The 26,729-nt window shown below is 36.3% G+C and overlaps 2 protein-coding genes across 4 annotated transcripts in view; both read left to right on the top strand.

Moving 5' to 3' along the window:
* Positions 1-6,369, top strand: part of agbl4 (AGBL carboxypeptidase 4) — a 410,833-nt gene extending 404,464 nt beyond the window's left edge. The window contains exons 12-13 of the mRNA XM_067394590.1: positions 4,248-4,344; positions 6,275-6,369. Coding sequence (XP_067250691.1) covers positions 4,248-4,344; positions 6,275-6,362 — 185 coding nt within the window. The 3' untranslated portion in view covers positions 6,363-6,369. The remainder of the gene's footprint in view (positions 1-4,247; positions 4,345-6,274) is intronic.
* Positions 6,370-11,267: 4,898 nt separating this feature from the next.
* Positions 11,268-26,643, top strand: spata6 (spermatogenesis associated 6). Of its 3 annotated transcripts, none has more exons than XM_067394588.1 (13): positions 11,268-11,372; positions 15,728-15,865; positions 15,970-16,018; positions 16,116-16,157; positions 16,616-16,740; positions 16,963-17,043; positions 19,995-20,246; positions 21,108-21,225; positions 22,435-22,475; positions 22,572-22,678; positions 24,552-24,648; positions 25,417-25,505; positions 26,411-26,643. In XM_067394588.1, the coding sequence occupies exons 1-13, from the start codon at positions 11,283-11,285 to the stop codon at positions 26,592-26,594; spliced, it is 1,413 nt and encodes a 470-aa protein (XP_067250689.1). In that variant the 5' UTR covers positions 11,268-11,282; the 3' UTR covers positions 26,595-26,643. The 3 variants fall into 3 exon arrangements, with proteins under 3 accessions (XP_067250689.1, XP_067250688.1, XP_067250690.1); XM_067394587.1 differs by having other exon boundaries at positions 22,560-22,678; XM_067394589.1 differs by lacking the exon at positions 16,963-17,043 and having other exon boundaries at positions 22,560-22,678.
* Positions 26,644-26,729: the final 86 nt, after the last annotated feature.

Genomic DNA, 26,729 nt, shown 5'->3' with positions numbered 1-26,729 from the left:
TACAGGACTTAAAGGATCTGCTGCTATCATCTTAGTGCCAGATACTACAGCATGGATCAGGGCTGTTTTGGCAGCAAAAGTGGGACCAACCCAATATTAGGAAGGTGGTCATAATGTTATGCTTGATCGGTGTGTGTATAAATGTGTGTGTGTGTGTGTGTGTGTGTGTGTGTGTGTGTGTGTGTGTGTGTGTGTGTGTGTGTGTGTGTGTGTGTGTGTGTGTGTGTGTGTGTGTGTGTGTGTGTGTGTGTGTGTGTGTGTGTGTGTGTGTGTGTGTGTGTGTGTGTGTGTATATATATATTATTAGTAAAATACTTGGGAAATTAAGTAATGCGTAAGTAATTAAGGGAGTCACAGATTATTATTATTATTTTTTTTTTACATAAAATGACTGAGAACACCTGGTTTATAGGGTTATTTTCATGATGTTAAACTGTTTACTTCTAAACAAAATTCCTCCCATTTATTAAAATTCCTCTCACATCAGTGATTAATTGTGAAGTGTAATTCTGCCTCGTGTTGTTTGCAGTCTGGCTTCTGTTTTGCGATCGTGACGACTTCACCACGCAGGATACCTAACCTTCATGTCTCATTATTATGCAACAGCTCTCGTCTACTGTCCAGGTGGAACGGTGGATTTTCTGGAAAATTCTGGCCCTCCACAGGCCACATCCCACGTTCTGGCAGTACCTCACATTTCCCCCTGCTTCCAGGTTGTTCTAGGCATTCTGGTTGCTGCTGGGCAGTGGCCAACAGCCAATCAGAGCACAGGAGAGTCCCGCTCACAGCTGTGATGCAGATGAAGTCTTCTCCTCTTCTTCATCAGACCTTCCATCACATATTTCCTGTTATAAATGGGTATGATGTGACATCACAAGTGGAGAGGCCATCTGCACACCGCAGGGTCCCGGGCTATTTCTGTCAGGGCTCCACGTACGCACACACACACACTGGCTGGAAGAGTTTCTGTTTATAGAGGAGAAGCATGAAACTTTTCACGAGGTCAAATCAAAGATGTCATGAGTGAGAGAGATTTGAGGAGGCTTTGGCGTAAAGACTAATACTATTGCCAGACTTGATAACATTAAAGTCCAGTGTTTCTCAGCTGGTAGGTCGTAAACCAAAAATGGGTTTCTGGTCTGTTCTGATAAGTTCTAAAACAACGCTGTTTTAAAACTATTATTATTATTATTTAATGCTATTATTTTTGTTATTATTATAATTTTATATAATACTCAGCAAAATTAAACAAGCTTGTTTATTTTAAAAATAATACAAAGGTATTATGATGCAATTTTTTAAAATATAACAATACTACTGCTAATAATAATAATAATAATGATAATAATAACAAAATAATAATTTTTATAAATAACAATAAAATAACTTTAAATAATCCAAAAAGTATTATTATGAGAAAATTAAAGAGAAATGTTGAAATATTGAAAATAATAATAATTCATTAATAAATAATTAAGATAATACTGTGCAAAATTAAAGAAAAATAATGAAATATCTTAATTATTATTATATTTTCCAATATTTCAACATTTTTATTTAATTTTGTTTTAATTATATTATTTGAATTATTTATTGTTATTTATTATTTTAATTAATTTTAAACATTTTAGCATTTTGCATAAAAGGCAAAACTAGTTGAGTGTCACTGAACTAGACGTTTTCTTCGTAATCTTTTACGCTTTTTCTTAATCAATACGATGCACTTTAGAAACATAACAGAAATGCCATGTCATGCCATGTCTTCTGTGTCAACCTTTCAAAGTGAACCGTGCCATCTTCCCTGCCTGGCATCCAAAAATAGCCGTTGTTTTTGGAGGGTTGCAGTGTTTGCAGCCCTGGCCAGATGGGGTGTGAAGACAGGGGCTGGAGTCATGGAGAGAGTTCCCATCAGCCCGCTGGGTGAGGGATGGAACCCAGAATGACTCCATACACTGCAGTGGCTGTCAAGGCCACCGAGAGCAGGGGGTGATGAGCAAATGGCTGGATCCGAGAGCCCAAATTGAAGGTTTAAACACAGACGCTTTGACCTCTCTGCTAATCAAGGTCATGTTGAGTGCCTTTTTATTTCACTGACAAATGTTCATATTATATTTGGCGACTGATGCGGTTATAAATAACACAGTAGTGTAGTATAAGTAAATCAGAGTCGAATATGGATTGAATTGTCATTTAGGGTGTGAATATGTGTGTGTCATTTACATGCACGAGACATGACAGAAAGTCGTTTGGTTGGTGCATTCCCATCAAAGAGGGATTGTTTATGAGTTAACAGCTTGCGATAATAGGATTCCAGCCATGGCCTCGGAATTTATGTGGCCAAGGAGATTTTTGACTGTTGGAAGAAATTGGAAAAATAAAAATAAAAAACGACTGAATCGCTTTGCACCTTGTTTTTCTTCCAGGGCTCTTGTTTCACTCCAACAGCCCTGACAGTCAGACATGTCATCTCAGAACATCGGTAAAAGGCTGACAGCCAAAGGTGAAAAATAACACCTCTGTGTTCATTCATCAACAGTGTCCGGCCCCAAAAGAGCAGCCGGTTAACCACAACACACAGCTGGAGAAAACCTTCCTTATCAGTTCATGATGGAGCATCTATTCTGAGCCAGTGTCCTACAATACAGAGATCCATCACAGTCCAGTACACACATAGACTATGATCTATATCACAGGATCGTGCTTTTATTTGAAATCAGTTTAAAGGCCTATAAAATGAAAATTGTCATCATTTACTCATGTTGTTCCAAACGTGTATGACTTACTTTCTTCTGTGGAACACAAATATAGATATTTTTTTAAAAATGTAATGGAGGCTTGGAGCTTTCAAGCTTCAGATGTATTTATATGACTCCTGCATTATGTACAATACTGGTCAAAAGTTAGGACACATTACTGTTTTTTGGTTTTTGAAAGAAGTCACATGCTCATCAAGTCTGCATTTATTTGATCAAAAGTACAGAAGAAAAAAAAACAGTAATATTGTGAAATAATATTACAATTTAAAATATATGTGTCCATACTTTTGACCGGTACTGTATATTTTGTGAGGAACATACACAAGTGGGAGCTGTTCTATTATTCACTAATAATCTTCAGTGAGATGTTAACCACTGTGACTGGATCACAGATTCAGTGAGTCGAACTCAAGAACCTCATCAGTCCAAACAAATCATTTAGACCACTTTTGTGAACAAGGTCTTCCTTAAAACTATTTAATTGGACAACATCAAAAAAGCTAGGAAAGATGTTCGGTTCAGTCTGTTCTTTTATGGCATCAGAGGAGTCATATGAACTACTTTTATGAAAGTTCCAGTCCGCATTATTTGTAGTTGCGTGGAAAAAATGGCCAGTGCATTCTTTGAAACTTCTCCTTTTGTGTTCCACAGAAGAAAGAATGTCTTGGTTTGGAACGACACGAAGGGTGAGTAAATGATGACAGAATTTTCATTTGTGGATGAACTATTCCTTTAGGTTAAAAGAAAATGATTTCCATTTAACGTCCGCCTGGCTTGTGGTTGTTGGAGTTAAACGGCTCCCACTCTTTCAGCTGCATTGTAAGTGCCCTCACAGCTCTTTGATGCAGTGCTTTTGGTAATTGATGTGCTCTGTAACGTGGGCACGGTGGAAAAAAGGGTTGGGGGGGGGGGGGGAGTAGATGCATGAATTTAAATAAAGCTCTGGCTGTAAGTAACTGCAGGAATGAGATGCATTTTTTTTCTTCCTTTGGCTGACTTGACTGAGAGGCGTTTGATTTATTCTCACGAGGAGCTGAGCGCTGGCTCGCCTGTCCCGCTTATTTACTCTCCGCATTGCTCTGCTGGGTATTGGCCAGTTATTTACTGCAAATGGTCGCGTTGGTGCGAGATGGGAGAAAATCGGGCTCTTATTTATTTATTTATTTTTCAATTAAAAGTGGCACGTCAGAACAGAGATTTAAAGGTTCCGAGGGATCCGACGTTCTAACCGTGCCGGGGCCTAGGAGGCATTCCAATATTGCTTTGTTGACGACTGTCTCTTTAGGAACACAGAGACAGGCTGCTGGAGTGGGCTCAAGGTATTTGACTCTAAAATGCCAGCACAGTTTGTACCAGTGACTATAAAACAGTCAAAAGACCAATATCTATGCGTATGAAGGTCACTTTATATTTTGGTTTTTATAAGTAAAAATAAACAACTTAATAATCTGTGTAAAGTGTTCTGGAAGGCACCTTAATTTCCTCCCACAGACATGAAGCTGGGTAGAAACGTGGCCCGGACGTTCCTGGATTATTACAAGCTGAACAATCTGATAGATGAAAGCAAGCACACGGGACACATTAACAGGTCCATCATACAATTGCATGTTTCATTGCCTCAATTACGGCACCGACCTTTTGTTTGTTTTCCATATCCTTATGATTCATTCATAAATTATGTATAAGATTGCATAGATATTGAGTTTTATTACAGTCCTACTATAAGACACACTTTGCATAAGCTAAGCCAGTTTTTTTCTTTTTATTACTTAAATGAGTCATATTCATACCACTTTAAACTTTAAGGTGATGATCAGCTCCTTTTAAATAGCTTCAATTGTTTAATATCAATTATGGCTAACTTTCATGTTTTTGTTAGTGTTCACGTTATCTCATGAGAGCTACTAAACTGTTTTGCATCTGAAAATTCTCCTTCAGTTTTCTTGTATATATATATATATATGTATATATATGTATATATATATGTATATATATATATATATATATATATGTATATATATATATATATATATATGTATATATATGTATATATATATATATATATGTATATATATGTATATATATATATATGTATATATATGTATATATATATATATTATGATTTAATTATTAGCTTTTCATCTCGCAAACCCCCTGCAGTTCCCTTAAGAACAACCAGGGGTTCCAGCTTTAAATTATCATATAAATGGAATTCACTTGGGAAAATTTTCATTTAAAAACATATATTATACTACATTCACCATGCACACTCCTTCACCTTATATGAATGCAAATGATTGTCTCTTACTACAAATACTGTCATATGCTTAATTTTGTGTATGGTTGTCTAGAAACAGGGGTTCTCAACTCTGGCAGATCCACTTTCCTGCATAGTTTAGATTAAACTCACCCTGTTAAATTAGGGTTAGGGTTAGTAGAATAAGTTAAAGTGGTAGTTCACCCAAAAATGAAAAGTCATGTCGTTCTACACCCGTAAGACCTTTGTTCATCTTCATAACACAAATTAAGATATTTTTGATAAAATCCGATGGCTCAGTGAGGCCTCCATTGCCATCAAGATAATTAACATTTTCAAGGTCCAGAAAGCTACTAAAGACATATTTAAAACAGTTCATGTGACTACAGTGGTTCAACCTTAATGTTATGAAGCAACGAGGATACTTTTTGCTTGCCAAACGACTTTATTCAACAATATCTAGTGATGGGCGATTTCAAAACACTGCTTCATGAAGCTTCGAAGCTTTACGAATCTTCTGTTTCGAATCAGTGGTTCAGAGCGTGTATCAAACTGCCAAAGTCACGTGATTTCAGTAAACGAGGCTTCGTTACGTCACAAGTGTTTCGAAACATTTCGAAATTTCAATGTTTCACAGGACTTTGGCAGTTTGATACATGCTCCGATCCAAAAGATTCGTAAAGCTTCGAAGCTTCATGAAGCAGTGTTTTGAAATCGCCCATCACTAGATATTGTTGAATAAAGTCGTTATTTTATTTTTTGGGGCACACGAAAAGTATTCACGTTGCTTCATAACATTAAGGTTGAACCACTCTAGTCACATGAACTGGTTTAAGTATGTTCTGAGTAGCTTTCTGGGCATTTGAATGTGTTAATTTAGCTGCTTTCAATGCAGGCCTCACTGAGCCATCGGATTTTATCAAAAATATCTTAATTTGTGTTTCGAAGATGAACAAAGGTCTTACGGGTGTGGAACGACATTTCACCCATTTTTGGGTGAACTAACCCTTTAATATGTACTTGCAAAGTTACTTATAGTATGTCAGAATGTCTGTTGTGGGACCATCAAAATAAAGCGTTAGCAGATATTGAACTCTTTCCCACCATTAATGGAATTTTAAAGTGTTAGTGTTACCACTTGTTCAGGTGTGAAAAAACTCTCCAAGAGAGTGGACCTCGAGGGCTAGAGTTGAGAACCCATGGTCTAAAACCACCTGAATCTGACAAAACTTCTCTAATAAACATTCTTTATGTCTTTCAGCTCTTCTGGTGGAACATCAACCAGTCATCAAGGAAACAATCCTGGAAATGGGAAGGTGAAAGGTGACAGAAAGCCCAGGGATTATTAAACACACAGGGAATGGGATACGGTTCCTCAGTCCACTTGCAAATTACAATTTCAGCCCACAGCAATCCACCAGATATTTGTTGTCTAAGTTTTTATGTGATGATAGGACTCAACGACTGTGAATAAGTCTTCAGTATTAATTCTCACTTGTGAGATATTGCACAGAGAAAACATCAACTGTAAATTATCCCACTGGCTACATTTATTGCTTTTTCAGTGCTTTGTTGAATACCAACTACTTTCTTTGCCTTGCTTTTGGAGTTACCTAATATAAGTACAGAAATTGTATTTCACTCAGCTGTAATCATTCTGATAAAGTGATTACTTTTATGAATTCTTTAATTGTTTAGATAGTCATCTTTTGTTGTTTGTTCAAACCTGAATGCTTGAAAATTGCTTAAATATAAAGCAATTGACCTGTAATGTTTTATTATATTCATGCTTTGTGTTCAGAAATGTGCTTCTAATAAAGTGTTTGATAAAAATTGTTTTCCAGTGTCTTATTAAGTACTTATATTGAAAACCAGCAGAAGTCATTTTTAAATGCTATTAAAAAACAATGCATTTTTAATCCTCTCATCATAGTCTCAAGGCAATAAGCATCAACATATTTTCTGCTGTTCACCAAAGTACTCTAATACAGAGTCTGTTAAGCCTGTAACACAGTGTTCCCAAACAATGTCTGATCTGTCCACACGCAGCAAACGCTCACAACACGGTGTGAGGGGGATAAAATACAGAATGGCTCAAGCTATCAGTCAAGAAGTGTGAAAAGCAGCATGTATTTTTCAGGCCAGTCGTTCGGAATAACTGAGGCAATCAGTCAGAAAAGGCAAAAACAAATGACTTGCATTTTAGATGGTAGAAGAGAAGATGGCGAGAGCTAATGTGAATGAGAAAACACATCCATCTACAGAATCTCGACAAACACACACACACACAGGTAATGGTGCTGTCATACCTAAAAGCCTTTGTGCTTATGGAGAGCCTCACCTTTCCATTGCGCTGTCATTTTAACCAGAGCCTCGAACCATTAGTCCCTTATGCTTGGCTCACCCCCCTGCCACAAACACATCCTAATTGCCCTTAGGCTGCTGTGAATTGTTTGCATTTCCCTTCTTAAACATCGACATGGTCCATTCCTGTGCACAAGTTAACTGGCCTCAGTGATTCTCTGTGAGGTCTGTCTCTTGGCACTAGCAGTGGTATGGTTCACTTCGAGGGCAGATCCTTCATTGGACATCATTATAAGCTGCTTAAAACTGAGACTTAGTGAACTAATGTCACCCACTTTTAGAAATTTCTAATTCTGTTCACCTTTCGTTTTGAGAAATAGTCATTACTTTTCAAGTAGCTTAATACTGAATGTGTCTTCGCTTGTCACTTTGCAGCTGTTTTTAGGACCAAACACTGTTAACGCTGCATTTTCTTACCAAATCTTTAAATGATTTACTTTTGTCAAAAGTTGGCACAAATCTTGGGCTGACCATTCTGCCCCAAACAATGTTCATCCTAGTTAAAACTATCTTGTTAAAAATGTTCTTTTATTTTAATTATTAATTTAATAAATTCATTAATTAATTACAGTTTCAACAAGACAAAACAAGATCTGAACATTTTTTACACATATTTTTCAAAGAGATTTTCAGATGTCCACTTACAGTAACCTTTTGGTTTTAACTGAAAATATAATTTCTTTTTGTATTAAACATAATATAGTAATATCAAATTAATACTGTGTAACAAACCAATAATAAAATGATTTAAAATCATGAAAACTGAGCTTTAATTATTGCAAACGCAATTGAGTTTGTTCCTGTTCGACCAGCAGACATAGGAGAACTTCATACAAGATGAGCATTGGATGTCTTTGATATCAGAACATGAGGACATGATTCCATCAAAGATCTCTACAACCGATGAAGGTACAACTCTGTGGAAACCCAACTCAGACTATGTAAATAACGCTCATGCACCTTCAAGCTAACAGAATACATTGATTTACCCTTATTAGCTGATCATTCTGATTATGTTCAATTGATCAACTGATGTTTTCAGACTGTGGAAAAAAACTAGCGATCAGGTGTTTTCAGATCTCATTTGAAACGAGCAGTGTTGGGGGTAACGCGGTACAAGTAACAAGCATTACGTAATCAGATTACGTTTTTGATGTAACGAGTAAAGTAATGCATTATAGGTAACATGCATTATGTAATCAGATTACTTTTTGATGTAATGAGTAAAGAAATGCGTTACAAGTAACATACATTATGTAATCAGATTACTTTTTTATGTACTGAGTAAAGCAATGGATTACAAGTAACATTTATTACATAATGATCACTTTTTTATGTAACGAGTAAAGTAATGCATTACAAGTGACATGCATTACATAACCAGATTACTTTTTGATTTAACGAGTAAAGTAACACATTAAAACTAACAGGCATTACATAATGATTACTTTTTTATGTAACGAGTAAAGTAATGCATTACAATTGACATGCATTATGTAATCAGATTACTTTTTTTATGTAATGAGTAAAGCAATGGATTACAAGTAACATGCATTATGTAATTTTTTGATGTAACGCATAAAGTAACACGTTACAAGTAACATGCATTACATAATCATGACTTTTTTGATGTAACGAGTAAAGCAACGCATTCCAGGTAACATGCATTACATAATCAGATTACTTTTTGATTTAACGAGTAAAGTAACTCATTAAAACTAACAGGCATTACATAATGATTACTTTTTTATGTAACGAGTAAAGTAATGCATTACAATTGACATGCATTATGTAATCAGATTATTTTTTTATGCAATGAGTAAAGCAATGGATTACAAGTAACATGCATTATGTAATTTTTTGATGTAATGCATAATGTAACACGTTACAAGTAACATGCATTATGTAATCAGATTACTTTTTTATTTAACGTGTAAAGTAACGCATTACAAGTAACATGCATTACATAATGATCACTTTTTTATGTAACGAGTAATGTATTACAAGTGACATGCATTATGTAATCAGATTACTTTTTGATGTAATGAGTAAAGCAATGGATTACAAGTAACATGCATTATGTAATTTTTTTTATGTAATGCATAAAGTAACACGTTATAAGTAACATGCATTACATAATCAAATGACTTTTGATGTAACGAGTATAGCAACACATTACAAGTAACATGCATTACATAATCAGATTACTTTTTGATTTAACAAGTAAAGTAACTCATTACAAGTAACATGCATTATGTAATCAGATTACTTTTTGATGTAACGAGTAAAGTAACGCATTACAAGTAACATGCATTACATAATGATCACTTTTTTATGTAACGAGTAAAGTAATGCATTACAAGTGACATGCATTATGTAATCAGATTACTTTTTGATGTAATGAGTAAAGCAATGGATTACAAGTAACATGCATTATGTAATTTTTTTTATGTAATGCATAAAGTAACACGTTATAAGTAACATGCATTACATAATCAAATGACTTTTGATGTAACGAGTATAGCAACACATTACAAGTAACATGCATTACATAATCAGATTACTTTTTGATTTAACAAGTAAAGTAACTCATTACAAGTAACATGCATTATGTAATCAGATTACTTTTTGATGTAACGAGTAAAGTAACGCATTACAAGTAACATGCATTACATGATCACTTTTTATGTAACGAGTAAAGTAATGCATTACAAGTGACATGCATTATGTAATCAGATTACTTTTTGATGTAATGAGTAAAGCAATGGATTACAAGTAACATGCATTATGTAATTTTTTATGTAACGCATAAAGTAACACGTTATAAGTAACATGCATTACATAATCAAATGACTTTTGATGTAACGAGTAGAGCAACACATTACAAGTAACATGCATTACATAATCAGATTACTTTTTGATTTAACAAGTAAAGTAATACATTACAAGTAACATGCATTACATAATGATCACTTTTTTATGTAACGAGTAAAGTAATGCATTACAAGTGACGTGCATTATATAATCAGATTACTTTTTGATGTAATGAGTAAAGCAATGGATTACAAGTAACATGCATTATGGAATTTTTTAATGTAATGCGTAAAGTAACACATTATAAGTAACATGCATTACATAATCAAATGACTTTTGATGTAACGAGTAGAGCAACACATTACAAGTAACATGCATTATGTAATCAGTTTTTTTATGTAACAAATAAAGTAACGCATTAAAAGTATCATGTATTACATAAACAGGTTACGTTTTTGATGTTACAAGTAACACATTAAAAGTAACACGAATTATATAATCAGATTACTTTTTTGAACTGTAAATTACATTCTAATAACACAAATACATTTACAGCCAAAAACGTTCTGCAGATGAAGTATTTTCAAGAACAACAGTCACAGTAATAGTAAGATGTGTAGCTGAAACCAATTTAGTGGATAGATGATTAATCAGAATTTCCTCCCAATCTGAAATCAATACTAGGATAGAATAGAATGGATAAATACTTTCAGCTTTCATTTCGGCCATCTTGGTTTAGAGAAAACAGAAATTTCACGTGCAATGGCTTGCCAGTCTGTGGCAGTGTATAGGATGATGCACTATTGTCCACTGTAGTGGTTGATGTGCAACTGTGCAATCAAAACCCTGCATACCCAAGAATAGAAATAAACATTTAAAAAGTTTAACATTAACATGTTTACAAATATTAACACATTTTACAACTTTCTTATTTTTTTCAAATTTTGATGAAAAATTTTGTTGAAGTTCTGCCTAAAAGAAATGCCTTATTTCCACCATATTTATTTTATCACTTGATCGTGTCGTCATTTCCTCGCAGTTTCACGGCAGCTTGGGCTGTTGTGTTGTCATAGCAACCAAGTTTAAAAAACATGGGTGGACTGACACCGCCCAAGAAGCCTTCAGCCTCACAAATGCGACAAAAAGCCCTAAAATGCATGGTCGAATTGGAAATCCAAGCTGTGAGTACATCAACACGCGTCTCATTCTCAACAAAAACAAAATATATTCCAGTTTGCGTGTGTTATGATATAAGTTTTCGTGTTAGCATACTGTTAGCAACAGTGGCTATCATCACGGAGGACCGAGTCAGTCCATCAGTCAAAGTTGCAACAATCAGAAGCATGTTAATAAACACTCCTGCATTCATTTCAGCCTCCGAAGTGTTTATTAAAAGCAATGCTCAAGCAAAGCTCCTTGATGTTCAGCCAAGCTGTTAGCATCTATTCGTTTTGTGGTTCAAACGGAGCTTCTGCTTTTGTTTTTCATATAGAGCATCATGAATTTGAGAGGAATTCTTCTGCAGGAATTTTTGGTTTTTTTTTTTTACACTGAAATCAAAACGATCACACTACAGACATTCATACTAAAACACTTGTAACTAGGAATAGGAAGTGGTTGTTTTACGTTTGAAGATAAGCACGACAATGTGAAATGAAAATGAATTGATAATATTTATCTGATAAATCATATAAAGTTGATATTCAAAACTGTTTATCCGCAGGCATTATTGTGTATCTGTCAGACAAAAAGAAAGAAAGATATAAGGATGTTAGCAAAAGAAGAAATTATTTAAAAAGTATATATATGTTTTAAAGTCCAGTTGTTTTTTATTAATGTTGGTTGCATACATTTTACAAGTATAATTTAACCCCTTCAAACCTGAATCTTTTCCACAGAGGAAAAAAAAAAAAAAACATACTTGATATTGGCACTTCTTTAAAGGGTTAGTTCACCCAAAAAAAGAAAATTCTGTCATTTATTACTTACCCTCATGCCGTTCCACACCCGTAAGACCGTCGTTAATCTTCAGAACACAAATTAAGATATTTTAGTTGAAATCTGATGGCTCTGTGAGGCCTCAAGATCCATAAAGGTACTAAAAACAAATTTAAATAGGTTCATGTGAGTACAGTGGTTCAATATTAATATTATAAAGTGGCAAGAATATTTTTGGAGTGCCAAAAAAACAAAATAACGACTTATTAGTGATAGCCGATTTCAAAACACTGCTTCATGAAGCATCGGAGCACAAATTAATCAGTGTGTCGAATCATGATTCAGATCACGTGTCAAACTGCCAACGGCTGAAATCACGTGACTTTGGCGCTCCGAACAGCAAATTCGACACACTGAGGTCTTACGGGTGTGGAACGGCATGAGGGTAAGTAATAAATTACAGAATTTTCATTTTTGGGTGAACTAACCCTTTAAAGTAGAAATGAATCTAAAAAAAGAAACTTTTTGCCAACTAATGTCCACTAAGTTACAGTGGTAACCACGACTAAAGCTACATAAAAATCCTCATATTTTAACCATAATAGAGTTTGGTAGAGTGAACTAGTAGTGAACTAGTGTTAAAGGATTAGTCCACTTTCAAATTAAATTTTCCTGATCATTTACTCACCCCCATGTCATCCAAGATGTTCATGTCTTTCTTTCGTCAGTTGAAAAGAAATTAAGGTTTTTGATGAAAACATTCCAGGATTATTCCTTATAGTGGACTTCAAAGGCCTCCAGATGATTGAAGGTCAAAATTACAGTTTCAGTGCAGCTTCAAAGGGCTTTAAACGATACCAGATGAGGAATAAGGGTCTTATGATCGCCTTTGTAAGTTTGTAAATATGATTTAATTATTAAATCATATTAATAATTATTATTTAACATAAATGCTCATAAAACGATATAGTTTTTAGCTCTGTATTTTAGCTTTGAAATGCTTGCACAAATTTTACAACCTGGCACACAACTAATTCATGAGGTTCCTGCTGATATCTTTCAAGACCTGGGGCACGTTCAAGCTCAAACCAGTGCACAACGTTTTGCTACGGTTTCCGGGTTGAATGACATGTTTCCTGGAAAAGGGTTTGCAATGGGGTTTGAGATACGTTATAAACGTATATAAACCACGCTGTATTAAAGAGACAGCTCGCACAATGGGTCCAAGTAAAGTCGTTTACAAATGTGTCCACTGCAGCTCGGTATACACAACAATTGAAGATATTAGAAGACATGTTTGTCGTAAGAGTTTTATAGTAAAAATATAGCATATCAACATGATGATGTTTATATTTTTAGCTTCATTGCAAGGCAAGTTTATTTAAATACCAAATTTCATACACAATGGTAATTAAGTGCTTTCTTAATTGATGTTCTCTTTTATTCTGTACGGCAAGGGCAGTGACCGTAACATCCAGTGTATTTGCAGTATTAAACACATATTTATTTCGACTTCATCAGGCTCTGAAAATTCTTCAAAAGGAACACAAAGAATGGCCTTCTCAGCTGCCATAGTTGCAACTCTTGCGTAGTCAGAACAGGGTGTTCAACGCACCACGGTTTCGTTTAAAAAACGTTTTGCAACGTTTTGTCGGGGCTGAACGCAGCCCTGTTGTCCATTGTGATGGACATTAAACTTCCTGTTCTGCAGCTCTGAAAGATCTTCAAAATAACTTTGAATATCATCACTAGATACTATTAAGTTTATAATATGTGCAAGTTGATGAGGCTACCATGAACATAAATATGCATATAAAAGGGGGCTTCATCCTTTTCCTGCATAGTTGGTTAGCTATGCCTGTCTTTTGTGATGCCTATCGGATTAAGTCAGGGGTCATATCTTCATTGTGATTGGTTTTGATCAGGGAACAATCAGTCAACAGGTAGTAATCATATTGTAAAACATAAAATGTTATTGGTTTAAACTAAAAAAAAAACATGTGATATCCATTCCAGTGATCTCAGGGTCTGCAGGGGTTAATGTGTCTTAGGCCCCGTCCACACGGAGATGCGTTTTTGTGAATATGCACAAATTTTCCATCGTCCACGCAGATTCAGCGTTTTCGGAAGGTGAAACCGCTATTTTTTTTAAACTGGGTCCCAGAGTGGATAAATCTGAAAACGACGTCTTTGTGTTATCATGTGGACAGCCTATTCGTATATTTGAAACGATATATATGATATATATTCGTATATATGAACCGATGATGTCATCACCCCACGTGTTGACCAAAAGTTAGACGCCGCCAACAGCACAAAACAGCAACAACAGCAGCAATAGCAGACTCTAAATGCTTGTGTTTGTGCTGCAGAGGCTACTGAGCCAAAATAAAGCGTTATTTCTAAGCTTTACTATAGTTTGTATTCAGCGCGCAAGGTTTATGCGCATGCTCCAAGTCTTATTCGCTGTTTTAAGTGCATCTCTGTGGCAGAATTACAGCGCCACATAATGATCTGGTATGTATGCTACATCGTTTTGAGTCATTTCAGTGGTTTCGTGTGGACGCAGATATTTCTTGAGATGAGGGGGAAAAAAAAAAAAGATCGGATAGGGTAAGCTCCGGCTTCGTGTAAGGTCAAGTGATGTGACCCTAAAGTAAATTAACCCTAAAGTATATTTCTCAAGGTTATATATTTATAAAACCCCATAGGAAAATCTCGAAGTTATAAATATTCTAAATCTAAAAAAATATATATTATTATTTTATTACAAATGATTTATCCGTGAACATTATTTTTCATTTATTTCATGTGCCCTCGTAATCTTTAATCAAAAACGTTAATGTCCCCTCCCCCGCAAAACAACAACTAAATGGGATTAAATATCCTCCACAATTGACTGCCATTCAGATCTGCCTAAATTTAGTTAACTTCCTACGATCCAAACAATTCCCAAAGGATGAAATCAAGTCCCACCCTACATTTATACTCATTCCAGAAGCTGTTTCTGTTACGATTGCGCAGGCATGAAACAGTGAGAATCCAAATGCAAGCACCAACATTTAATAACATAAGGGGTAATCCATAACCAGGGGTAATCCATACACAGCAGACGAGAGCAACGACCAACCAACAACAACTGAAGCATAAAGGTTTAAATAGACACGTTAACAATGGGCTGATAAGGGACAGGTGTTGGTGATATGACGTCATGGTAACTAACGAGGGTAACTATGACGACACACAAGGTACAAGGCAAAACAGGAACCAAAACACAGGAAATAAAGATTGAAACAAAGAAAAGCAAGATTACACTTCAACATAAAAGTCCTACAAAACACAAGACAACACAGGGATCATGACAGTTTCACTCGGATATACATCACAACAGAGAAGAAAATACTATTTTAACTTCTGTTTCATGCTGACTTCAGTATTTTTGTGGAACTTTTTTTATACAAAGTAAAATGCTTAAATGTGCACAAAACTAGAAAATTTGATGTGAAACCTGCTGATGACAAAATGTATGCCTCACGTACTGTGTGTATGATGTAATAGCAAAGTTCCATGAAAGATTAAAATATTTGTCCTCCTATAGATCACTTGTCCAGGGGTGGTGTTGCCATCCCAAGAGGACATTTATGTTAGTGTTCGGATAATGGGCCAGTATCAGAAGTCCAAGTGTGTTCCTCCAGTTTTCCCTCTGCTGCTGCATGAAAAAATGGTGTTTGTGAAGGTGAGACTTTATCAAAACCACTTGAATTAATTTTAGCCTTTGACATATGCGATCTTAATATTTGTCTTTCTTTGTTTTCTCTCCTCTCCTATTCTCTACAACAGACCTTTGTGGGAGTGGTTGACCCGGGTGCTGTAGCTGAGCATCTGCAGAGTAAGAATCCTGTTTTCAGTTTGTCCTGTGTTCTTTCATAAGCCTCAGATCAATAAACTTATATACCTTTCTGTCATGTTTTTTTCCTCCACTGCAGATGATACAACATCTTTAGAGCTCATTCAGCTCGTTCCTCCAGGTAAGGTTCCACATTCATTCCAGCTGTAATGCTGACAGATATTTGAGACAGTAGATTGAGTTCTCCAACGTAGTGCTGTAAAGTGAAAACATTATATTTTTGTGCTCAGCTTTGATTGAACGCTCCAGCTTTTGCAGTTGACACAATGCCTGAATTCTCAGACCTGCTAGTACAATTTCAAAAATTAAACAACATCAGCAAGGGAATACATACATTATTGGACCTAGCACTCTCATTACTGTATGCATAAATCATGCTGCTTTCAATGGAGGTCTCTTGGGCTGATTTTTTTTTTTTTTTGCAAACAATCTGACACTCATTCAGTTCTGTTCCTGCGTTATTGCTTTAAAATGCAAAGAAACAGCTTTATTACCCTGAAACATCTTGATCACCCAGAGCTGTCAAGAAAACAGACAGAACTTACCATTCCATCATGTATTTTTTATTTGTTTGTGCAGAGGGTGAGATCCTGGCCACGTTTGAAGATGACACCCGGGCGTTTCTGTATCCAGGCCCTCGTTTGACTCCCAGAAGCCCCGGCCCAGAGAGAGAGATTCTGATGAAGAGATCCATCTCCTTCCCCGTGCGTGTGTCTTCCTTTCAGCGTTTTTGTCATATCTCTGATGCATCTTAAAAGCCGGTCCCATTTTCCCGCTATTTGCTTGAAGACGTAGATTGTTTTGGTAAATTGATCTGCCAAGAGTGTTATTATCTGCATTTGCCCTCTGTCTTTTCATCATTCGAAAAGTTTTGTGATGCTTTTTTTTTTTTCCTGCTCTCTATCTCTCCTGTCTCGTTCCCCTAGGGAATCTCTCCCAAAGTGGAGTTCTCAACGACATCTATTATTGAGGAGTGTGATGTGAAACATGGTCAGCCTGCCATGTCTGTGAGTCTCTGGACTTTTGTTATTGTCATTATATTGCAGCTGGTATTAGCTCCGTTCCAGAAGCTAGTGTCCTGCCTACGTAGGCAGCTGCCTTTTAAGGCTCCTGGCTTCTGGAACGACCGTACGATGCTGCCGCTCGTTATGTTTTGGAACAGAGCAATTATCCGTGGTCCTAAATAAAAAGAAACACTGAGGTTTAAACGAAAAGGATCAAATGGCTTTCGTGTAACGAGGCTTTTCTTAGATGTGCGTGGGAGTATGATGGGTCTCCCTGTCAATCAAACTGTCTGCTGCCATCTGTGCCACTTGTTCTGTTTGCTGCTGTCCTTCTAGTGGCCTCACACCCCCTTTCAGGATGTTCTTTTCACAATGCAGGTAATTACAGAGAATTGGCTCATTTCTACCCGGATAGGCGCTGATCAGTTGGACTTGACTGGTCCAATTTGTTTCTTCCATTACATGCTCGCAGAGCCCTCGTTCCGTTTAAAATCGCTGATTGAGTCGGCATCCTTCATGTCAAGTTTCTCAGACCCTCGTTAGACCGCTTCTGCTGTTGACCATCTCGTCGGGCCTGTTTCATGTGCGAGTCCTCCCTTTGTGGATGTCTCTAGTTCGGACTTGACACGGCATTCTGTAAAGCGGGCTTTCTCGGCACGATTTGCATGCATTTGAACGCCGCTTGTTTCTTGTTTAATAAGCTACTTGTGGTGCTGGCTTTGTTGTTTCAAGGACATCCGGCTTTATCTCCCATTACCAACACCAGCCGAGCCACTAATCACATCAGACAAGCGCGACTCCTGCTTTAAAACGGCCTCTTTGTCCCTCCGTCCAAAGAAAAAGGAAGAAGAGAGAGAGGGAGAGAAGAATAAAAGGAGAAAAAGCCACTTAGTTTAATTTCATTAAATCTCGACTCTTCAAACGGCAATCGCTATCAGGATTTACTTTTTACTTTCTCTGTTTTTTAAAAATGACTTAATATGCCAGGATGTTCCAATTAGCATTTAAATTATCGTTGTTTTTTACATCCATGTAATGCCATTATCATATTAGGTTGAGACCGGCCATCAAATGCAATTAACATTTTTAAAAACGTATTTACCCAGGCAGCGCCTGCAGGAACAGAGTTATTGGGGCTCAGAATTATGTTAGCTGAGATTAGAGTTATTGAAGTCATTTGCCTGCAAAGGTGAGATTGGAACACTGAGGAAAGGTTTACATCAGGTTACATGTGTACATAACAAGGAAATTAGTGGATTAGCACCGTACCAACATAAAGACGTTCGCAATATCACCACAATAAAGCATGACCTGACCTTATACTCTCTTCCTCTGGGATCTTCTTTTCTTTCTTTCTTCTATTTTAAAGGTGAAGAGTGTCATTTCTGCACCACTAGTGGCACCAGACAGAAAAATTATGATTGTTTCCAAAAATACATGGGGCCATGCAGTAATATTAAGGGATTTGAACAGACCCCGAACACTAAGTATTAAATTCTGGCATTTATCTGTGCTATGGATGGACATGAATGATATCTCAGAGGTGTATTATTTCTTTTAATAATCAAATCAATGTTTTATTTCTGGCAGATGATAAAATGGGCAATAAAAAAAATATTTAGGGAAACACAACATATAAACAGGTGTGGGTAGTCCTAGCAACTGCATAGCAAATCAATATGCTAATAAACATACAGATCACCTTAGCAACCACATTGCAACACCCTGGCAACAACACACCTTACATCTTCTTCACAAAATGTAGTTGTTTGTTTAATGGCCTCTTTGAGCTTCTGCATGTTTTAAAACTATAATTTTGTTTGACTTGAACATGCTTCATGTTAAACTGTCAGTGTTATTATAGTTTTTATTAAAGGATTAGTTCACTTTAAAATGAAAATTACCCCAAGCTAGGTGTAGGTGTATATGACGTTCTTATTTCTGATGAACACAATAGAGTTATATTAGAAATATCCTGATGCATCTAAGCTTTATAATGGCAATGAACGGGACCAACGAGTATGAAGCTTATAAAAGTGCATACATCCATCATAAACATTACTCCACACGGCTCCGGGGGGTTGATAAAGGTATTTTTTGTTTTTTTGTGTAAGAAAAATATCCACATATAACAAGTAAAATATCTAGCGTCCACTAGACCGCCTTCAGTATTCAACTTACGAAGAAAGTGTAAAACTCTCGCAGTTAAAAACGCTTGCGTTATGTCCTACGCCTTCTGTATTCAACTTGCGAAAAAAGCGTAACTGACGTCAGTTACGTATGCTTTTTTCGTAAGTTGAATAATATATTTATTAATATAACTCCGATTGTGTTCATCAGAAAGAAGAAAGTCATATGCACCTAGGATGGCTTGAGATTGAGTAAAGCTTGGGGTAATTTTAATATTAAAGTGAACTAATCCTTTAATGTTTTGAATTAGCATTTTTTTTGTGCCCTCATTATCTTTCATCAAAATAACTTCCCTTCCCTATTGCAACATTTCTTCTCTGATGGCATGTTTACTGAAGTGAGGGCGGGTCAACCTGTCACTCACATGACATCACAGTAATAGCAAATGACAGCAATCCAATCAATTTCTGATGGACAAAATCAAGTCCCGTCCTTCATATTTTCTTGTTCACAAAGCCGTTTGTTTTGTGTCACAGTAGGAAAACACTATCGCAACTTCCGTTTGCGCAACTATCGCAACTTCCTATGCCTACTTTAATTTAGTTTTATTTCAGTTTTAGTTTCAGTAATTTCATTACTTGAACTTAAACTAATTTCTCATTTTCATTTAAGATTTTTCATCTAATATTTAAATTTTATTATATTTCAACTTTATTTCAATTACCAAAAATGATTTTTAATAGTTTTAGTTGTACTTTCAGTAAATGATAACAACATTGCAACTATTAATAAAAAATAAAGTGAATGTCTTTGTTTCTATCCAGTTATGTAATCGATCTACTACAAAGCCCCGCCGTGTGAGAACTTGCCCTGCGAACACAAAGAAGAAGAAACCAGACACAGCGCCATCCTGTGGATACGAAAAGCCAACGGTGGCATCCCAAAGCCGTGCTCCTTCACCCTACACCCACCGCAAGATGTGTCAGCTGTCCGAGGAGGCCAGACAACGACTTAGCCACCTCAAACTTGGGCCCTACACATTTAAGAAAGAAACGGTTCCTAAGGCTCCATTTGTGGTGAGTGATATTGACTGATAAAACGATAGAAGCAGTGTTTGAGTAGTTTTTATCTTTGATAAGTGTTCATAGTGACAAGGAATATTAGCTCAGGTCAACTAACATGCATACGGTTATACTTTTATATTTTTATACCTGTCAAACGTTTATTATTTACAATATTTCTTCTGTGATGGCAGTGATTACAGGAGACAGACAGCCGTGTCAAAATATCCACCTGTTTTCTTGACTGAAGTAAAAACATCAATTCTCCCTCTTGTTTCTTTTCTGGTTTTTTTCTAAAACAACAGTACGTCCCGGGGTGCAAATATCAAAGCTGTCATTGTATAAAAGGCAGCTCTTGGATTTGTGTCTGATATCATCATGGCATTTTCTGTCACAGGCCTTTTAAAAAGTGGGTAGCCTTTTCAAAGAAAATCCCCAGGCTACAATTAACCTAAGTAATTAAGAGTCAGACCGTGATTAGCAAATTCTTCCCTCTTATTTCAGCAGATTAGCTTGCTCGGTTTATGTGTGTTTAAAGTCGGCACACTTGTTTTGCATGAAAACGAAATAGCTCGTTTCATTAACTCGCATGGTCACTTTACTATTTAAATGAAGTGCCAATAGACTAATTGAAGTCTGAGAGTTGAGTTTATACACAGACACCTGAGTCTGAGTAACTTCCCTCTTAAGTTTCTCTCCTCACTTTCACCTTCCAAGAGAAGTGATTAACTCTGAAATGAAAGTCAAATTAATTTGAATAATCAATGCTGTGTGTCAATGGAGTGTTGATGCATGTCGCTTCACCTGCCAAATCAGAGATGAGTGATTATTTATCTTTTAACGGGCAACGTAGCTGATTGCATCTTCTGTTTGCAGGTGCCCCGAAGCCCAAACACGTCGCTGATGGAATCCCCAACGTGTCTTACATCTCACTCTGCTACTAAAAGAAGCTCGCTACAACTGCGATCACGGAGCTACGCCGCAAACCTCACAGGTCACTATGATACTGTCTTGTCACGCCAAACCTGTATGACTTTCTTCTGTGGAACACAAAAGATATTTTGAAAAATGTGGTGTTTTGGATCCCACTGACTTTCATTGTTAGGATAAAAACTTGTTAGGTTCTTCAAAATATACTTTTTTTCCTCAAGTTTGGGGTCAGAAATTTTAAGAAATTGATACTTTTATTCAGAAAGGGCATAAAAACCCACATTTGGTGTTTGACCATTGAAAATGGGTCATATTCAAAAATTTGGACATGGAGCCGCATTGAGATCCCCATATCTTTGGGACTGAACCATATAGGGCCTTAAAAATGAACACACCAAAAGAATCAGAATGTAAAATCATATTGAGATATCTGTTGATATCTTTTTGAGTTACAGGCACACAAACTTGGGAAAACAATATTTATGGTACTCAGGAATGTTCTATGCAGTTGTTTTCATAGAGGGGGAACAATATACATTTCTAGTTTCAACATAATTTGTTCTTCAGACATTACGTTTTAAAAGAAAAAAGTATGAGTTGTATGCAAAGTGACCCACATTTGGTTTTTGACTATTGAAAATGTATACCTTTTAACATTTTTTTCTTGGAGCCATATTGAGTTACAAATATCTCTGAAATTAAAACATATAGCTCCTTCAAAATGAAGATATCAAAAGAAAAGTTTGTTAAGAATATTAAGAGGATATTAAGTTATCTTTAATACTTCATGAGTTACATGTTTTTTCCCATTTTCGAACTGTCACAATTTGCATATAATGCATCAAAGATGACTAAAGTCTGCAGATTTTATCAATAGACCTCTGTGTAAAAATAAAATAATGATGCTTTGAATGATCATCACTATTTATGGAATCCCCAACATGCCTTGTGCCATTCCTAAAATCCATATTTCATGACACACATTCTCGAACCTACAAACAGTAAAAAAATATGAACAAAATCAAAAGTTTTTGAGCTGGGGAAGTTTCCGAGATTTGGTTGATGCAATAGTGTGGTTTCTTTTCTGTTCTGCAGAAGAAAGAAAGTCATATGGGTTGAAGTGACATGTCGTTGACTAAATGATTTTCATTTTTGGGTGAGCCGTCCCTTTAAATCCTTCTTTTCAGTATTTGAATCAACTAGTGATCATAAAGATGTTTTTAAGTGTTGTGGAGTATTGCATTTAACCATATTTTCCACAAAACTTCTCTAGATCCGTCTCTTCTTGGAAGTTTCAGATCAAAGCCCGCACAGGTAAGTTACAAAGTGATTGACTTGATCAGTAAGGTACTCCTTGCCTATTCTGACCCTGTTTTCTCCGCTATTTCCCTTGGGGAGGCATCCATGCAGACAGCCAGAAATTCCCCAAATAAATCCCCCAAAGAGCATTCCACACCTGTGTCCAGCACTCTCAGAGACCAGAGTCCAGTCCTGAGCCGCTCTTCACTGAGAGAACGGTATGTTTAACAAGTTATTCTGCATTTAGCAATTTAGTTTGCTGCGGAGCAATTTAACACGAACAGTCTTTGTTCTTGTCATCCTGTTCGATTCTGTCATTAGATTGATTTGTTTTTCATTAAGGACTAACATATAGAAGCATTATACTTATTTATCCTTACATGTGTTTATTATATGTCATGCTTATGCCTTTCCTAAAATCCATATTTCATGACATGCATTCTCGAACCTACAAATGTGCAGTGAGTAAAACTAAAAGTGCTACCCCTTCGCCCATTTCCTATGAATTTCCAATTACATGATATTGACTAAATGCGCGGCTCATAAAAACAAAGCCCAGTAAATAGTGCGTCCATTCCACAAATCTATATTGTGATCACACACAACAGACAAGATGAATTTACTGCCTCACCTTCAAATGACAGAATCTGATGTTTGGTCATGTTTGTTCATTACTTATGAGAAGGGAAAAAAGCTGCTGAGAAAACAAGAGGAAATGCTATTGATTGGGTTTCAGTGAGATCTAATGCGTTTGACCCGACGCACAGTTTAATAAATTCCGAGAGACCCTTGTCATCGATCTGAACATCGGCTGCAAAACCGGCAAATGTTTGTTTGTTTGTTTGCTAGTCTCTCTACTGCCAGCGCCTTTTCCGCAGGGGCATGAGCAAACATTTAAAATCAATAGACAATCTAAGTCTTGAGAGTAAATAGCGGGAAATGTGTGATACTATTCTGTCAATTGAAAGCATGACCGGAGTCACAGGCCTGGAGATTAAGACTCGCTCCGCAGATTCGAACAATGAGAGATCAGGCACGTCTTTTTGAGCTGCTGATGGGGGAGTTAAAGAAACGACGGTTTCTAAAGTTCAGGCTGGCCCACTCTGGCTTTCTTGTATGGTAATCATAAAGACCATCTTACGGCCTGCCTGCGTTACGGCCGTTAAAGGCCTTTCATACAGATCTGCTGGTCTTTTTACCTCTGTATTCTTTTTTAATATAGATTCTAATTAATTCTGTCTAAGATCTGTCTTTTTAAACAAGCTCAATGAGTTCATATTATATTGCTAGTTTATTCACATGCAGCTTTTGATATTCTAAATCCAAGGACATGACTCAAATGCCTGAGTAATTCCTCATCTGAGCTTCTCTTTCTCTCTTGTGGCATATTTAGATGCGTAAAATGAAAATATCAGCATTTGCTACAGGGCTGGAGATAAATGTCTCTGTATATGTATTTGTGATTTAACTTTATGATTTAACTGGTGTGAAATTTACAAGTCGTATTTCCCAAGATGACAGCGCTCCAATGTAAGGGCAACAGCACAGACTAGTGGTCAGAACTGGTACTGTTAGTATGTATTTCAGTGTAGATTTCAGTGTGTTTTTGTTTGTTTGTTTACTTATTTACTTATTTTTTATGGTTATTTGGAAATGTTTAAACTACATATAAACAGTAGTAAGCATGTCTTGTATGCACACTTAAAAAAAAATCTAAAATATATAAACAGCATACACAAGAAAACCATTCATATTCAAGAAAACAGGGAGATGAAACATTCACGATTTAATATTAATTTTACAAAAAAAAAGGAATCAGTGGGAGTGGTATGTTCAGTCCATCTTGACCAATATTTAATATTTGTGATTTTATATATATATATATAGTTTTAAAAAATTAAGTTATTCATAAATAGTAATTAAAATAGTAATTCATAGTTTGTACAAATTCATTATAGTCGGTGCCTCTAATCATTCCTTTTTCTAATTGATTTTCTGGTGAAGTTCCAAGACGTCATTGCTCATATTTGTGTAAAGAATTTGTTGCCTTTGAGATGTATTTTCAGCCATGTTGTTTTCTGTTTTCTACAGGTTCCAAAGTTCATCCAGTCCCTCACAGTCCAAAGAGATCCACAAACGAGTGCAGAGAATCCTAAACAGCTCCGGTCCCCGCTGCAAGCTTTCTTTTGTACGTCACGCCTGAGATCGTAACCGCATGTAATGCTGTCATTCTATGTGCACGTTAACCCATGCAAAATGATTCTCCAAAACACTCATTACGGCACATGTCAGTGTTTCAAACGTCCTCCATTGATTCTGTCAGGCGCTCTGTATTCTTCACATCCATTGTGTCAGGATGTGCTGCCACTGTTTTCCAGGAAGTGAACGAGGTAATCACCTTACGTGCTCATTCTTTCTGTTCGCTCGAGTCGTGGGCCGCTTAAACGCATCACCACCCACGCGTGTTTCGCTGGAACACCCTGATGTGAAAGGAAAGCGAAAGAGTTCTAATTACTCTAAAGCTTCCCCAAATCCTCCCTTAGAGGAAAAAAGGAGCACATGTTCACTGGGAGGGAGGTCTACAGGCTGACGGCTGTCGTTACAGGCTCATCTTTTACAGACAGGAGAGAGAGGAGAGATGCCACTGTGGCACAGTCGGGTGCCAAGCGCTGTGTGGCTGAAGCCCAGCTCGAGAAGGGAAATGTGTAATCCACTTCAGAGTTAAAAAGAGAGAAGTACTAGGATTTATTTTAAAGAGTTTTAATCAAGCAGTTCAAAGGATCTGCTTTTATTAGAGTTTGACTCTTCATGCATTAGCATATTTTGGAGAAATTTAATTAGTTTGGGATATTCAGCGACATTGCTTTGTGCTAATTTCACCATATTATTGTTTTTTTTCCTTCAAAAAGAAGTTTTAGTGAATATTTTCCACAAATGTGTGTATGTGTGTTGTCAGGATGAAGAGAGTGAGGAGGAGGGAGTCAGACAGAGTTCATGTGTTTCCACCCACCATGATGTGATTGACAGCCGGCTGCCACAGGACAGGTGCACAGCACCTCATTTCAAACTTTTTAGGATTTTTGGTCTAAATTGAAATTTAACTAATCTTTCTTTAATGTGTATGTATGTGTAAACAATAGTATCTTACAATAATATAGAACTGTCACTAAAGACTATTTTGTTAATGAAGTAATTGGTCAATTATTTTGATGATTAATTGGAATTTTGTGTGTGTGTGTGTGTGTGTGTGTGTGTGTGTGTGTGTGTGTGTGTGTGTGTGTGTGTGTGTGTGTGTGTGTGTGTGTGTGGTGTGGGGGGTCATAAATAGACCCAAGCAAAGACCTAAGCCTTTAAATTGACTTAAAGATCTTATATAATAGCAATGAGGCAATAGTATTTGGTTCTAATAAAGTATCAAAAGAAAGTAATCATATGGTTTTATAGAAAGACAAAGTACATAATATAAACAATTATTGTATGTACATTATGTACTAAATGCCTGCAAAGGGAGCCAATGACCTGGTGTTGTTACGCAAATAATTAAAGCACATATATATATATAAAACCCACCAAGCATATATTTATTTAATTGAATCGCAGCCTTTGTGAATTCAAACGCACTATGTTATAATATGCTTTTTAATGATTTTAATACATTTAATACAAATGGTTTAATAATCATGGATTCTCACCCGGTTACTCGACAAGGGTAAATTGCAATTGAGGATTTTTTTTTTTTTTATCAAGTAAAATAAGTATAATACTAAGTTTTGACATATCCCACATGCAACACATTGCAAATATCATATAAAATTATGCATAATTGAATATAGTTTATTAATTTGCAGTGGGACTTGAAATTGTAAAATGTGTTATAGTTAAGCTTGCAATATACAGTTATAAATTTTAATTCGACATTCAATAAACATTGTGTCCTGTCCATACTGCAGGCCTATTCCTGGAGAACCATCTGTTCATTTAGACAACGGCACATTTTGGACTAACAGAGCGGCCGTGTACACAGGGAAGCCCCACAGAGCTGTGTTTGAGGACAGTTTGAGCAAAATCTACAAGAACCTCTACAGAAATGCATCACAGTCAGGACACAGTGGACAAAGCACCTGGACACAATGACCAAAGACACATTCAACTGCTCATTTAATGCAGTGGTTTTCGGTCCTGGGGAACCACTGCTCTGCATATTTTGTGAATCACACTTATTTAACACACCTCATTAGATGAGAGCTTCATGAACTTCACTGAGTGTGT

The sequence above is a fragment of the Chanodichthys erythropterus genome, chromosome 9 (genome assembly GCF_024489055.1).
Source record: "Chanodichthys erythropterus isolate Z2021 chromosome 9, ASM2448905v1, whole genome shotgun sequence".
In the NCBI taxonomy this organism is placed as follows: domain Eukaryota; kingdom Metazoa; phylum Chordata; class Actinopteri; order Cypriniformes; family Xenocyprididae; genus Chanodichthys; species Chanodichthys erythropterus.
Note: the sequence above shows the minus strand (reverse complement) of the source record. Positions and strands in the feature narration are given on the sequence as shown.